The 1,489-nt window shown below is 49.5% G+C and overlaps 1 protein-coding gene across 1 annotated transcript in view; it reads right to left on the minus strand. All coding sequences in view use genetic code 11, as the record gives it.

Annotated features, from left to right (window-relative positions):
* Positions 1-1,489, minus strand: part of EGR_06934 (Transmembrane protein) — a gene marked incomplete at both ends in the record, with an annotated part of 23,316 nt that overhangs the window by 10,224 nt on the left and 11,603 nt on the right. The window contains one exon of the mRNA XM_024496183.1: positions 529-1,321. Within this exon, the coding sequence (XP_024349386.1) occupies positions 529-1,321 (793 nt within the window). The remainder of the gene's footprint in view (positions 1-528; positions 1,322-1,489) is intronic.

The following is a 1,489-nucleotide window of genomic DNA, read 5'->3' on the forward strand; positions in this document are numbered from 1 at the left end:
AAATACGAGTTCGGAGACTGCAAGTGTCGAGCAGCTAGCACATCCACGCTGGCTACCAAGACAGTTTTATGTCATCGACCAGCACGGAAGAGTTGGCCGATGTATTCGATTGTAAGGCCGCTTTGACAAATATAGTCGAAATTTTTGGTGCAACATTATTGCATGTAATGGAGCCTGGGAGCATTATTGCACTAAAGAATCAAAATGTGCATCAAAGCAATGGAAGCATGCGGGTTCGCCACCGCCACCAGCAAATCAACACCGATGAGAAGGGGATACATAGGGTGCTCTTGTATAGCTCACACCTGCTGACAAACGTCTCTATGCAGATGCTACCTTCCGAATTTCAGTTAAACAGTGGGTCACCTAGGTGGAAGTAAATGCAATGGAGACACGCGCAGAACTGTCAATGAGGCTAGTAGCACCTTAAATTTGTTCCTCCTTCTCTGACTAAATACAAAGTCCTACTTCGACTTAAGTACCCTTCCTGATCAAGTTTCTACTTCAAAATATGGTTTCAAACCTTACCATAAATTATCCTCAAATGGCGGTCGAATGAGTGAGCTGTGACACAGCCTGGTTAATGGGGAGGGGATCTTGGCGCTCAGCTTGATGGAATCCAACTGGAAGACCGAGCACTCATTGACGCTGTTCGCGTTGCAGGCAACAGAGGAGGAGAAGGTGGAGAATGATGATAATGATGATGATGATGATCGAAAATCCCCAATTACTGGTTCCAACTCCATCATCCGCTTGCTCAACCATACCGGTCTGCCGGTAGAAGGCGCAAGCAGTGAGGCGAATAGACAGAGCTCCACATTGACTTCGGTGTGAAGGAAATCTGGCGAGTACAACACTTCCAACCACCGCTGCTCACCCGGCTTCAGCTCAAACTCACGCAGCGCACCATCCGCAGTCTTGTGACGACTACGAGTCGATGTTGCCATGACATCGCTGTCACAGAGTGCCACAGAGAAGCCATACAAATGGGGATCACATTGCCCCAAAGCCGAGGTGTATCCGGCACTTCCGGGTTGCTTGAATCCCACTCGCATGATCCAGACGGAGAGAGAGCCGGGATTGAAAAGAGCAATACGACGTGACAACACGAGGCCGGATATGAATTCAGACGAAAAGATGGGCATTCCATCCTCATCCATCGCCCAAGCTAGCTGCAGAGGAGAGGAGAAACGGGAGCTTTCCATACTGGACTGAGAGGACTGCGAGTTAGAGAGACGGAAGAAATTGAACGGAAATGCCGATTTGAGACCCTCGAGAAAACGTGTGATGGAGGGACGGGGATGAACCGCACCATCGGAACCTAACAGGACAGATAATGCGGCAGTTTCATCGCCCTCCACATAAGCGACAAGCAAGACATCGCCACGGTGACGAAGGACATGAGTGCTTAAGTGACGCCACTGTCAGTTAACGCTTGACACAAATGAAGAGGCTGATGACAGACGAGGGCCCTGATTGGCACGTGGTA

This window comes from Echinococcus granulosus (assembly GCF_000524195.1).
Source record: "Echinococcus granulosus chromosome Unknown EG_S00066, whole genome shotgun sequence".
Lineage (NCBI taxonomy): Eukaryota > Metazoa > Platyhelminthes > Cestoda > Cyclophyllidea > Taeniidae > Echinococcus > Echinococcus granulosus.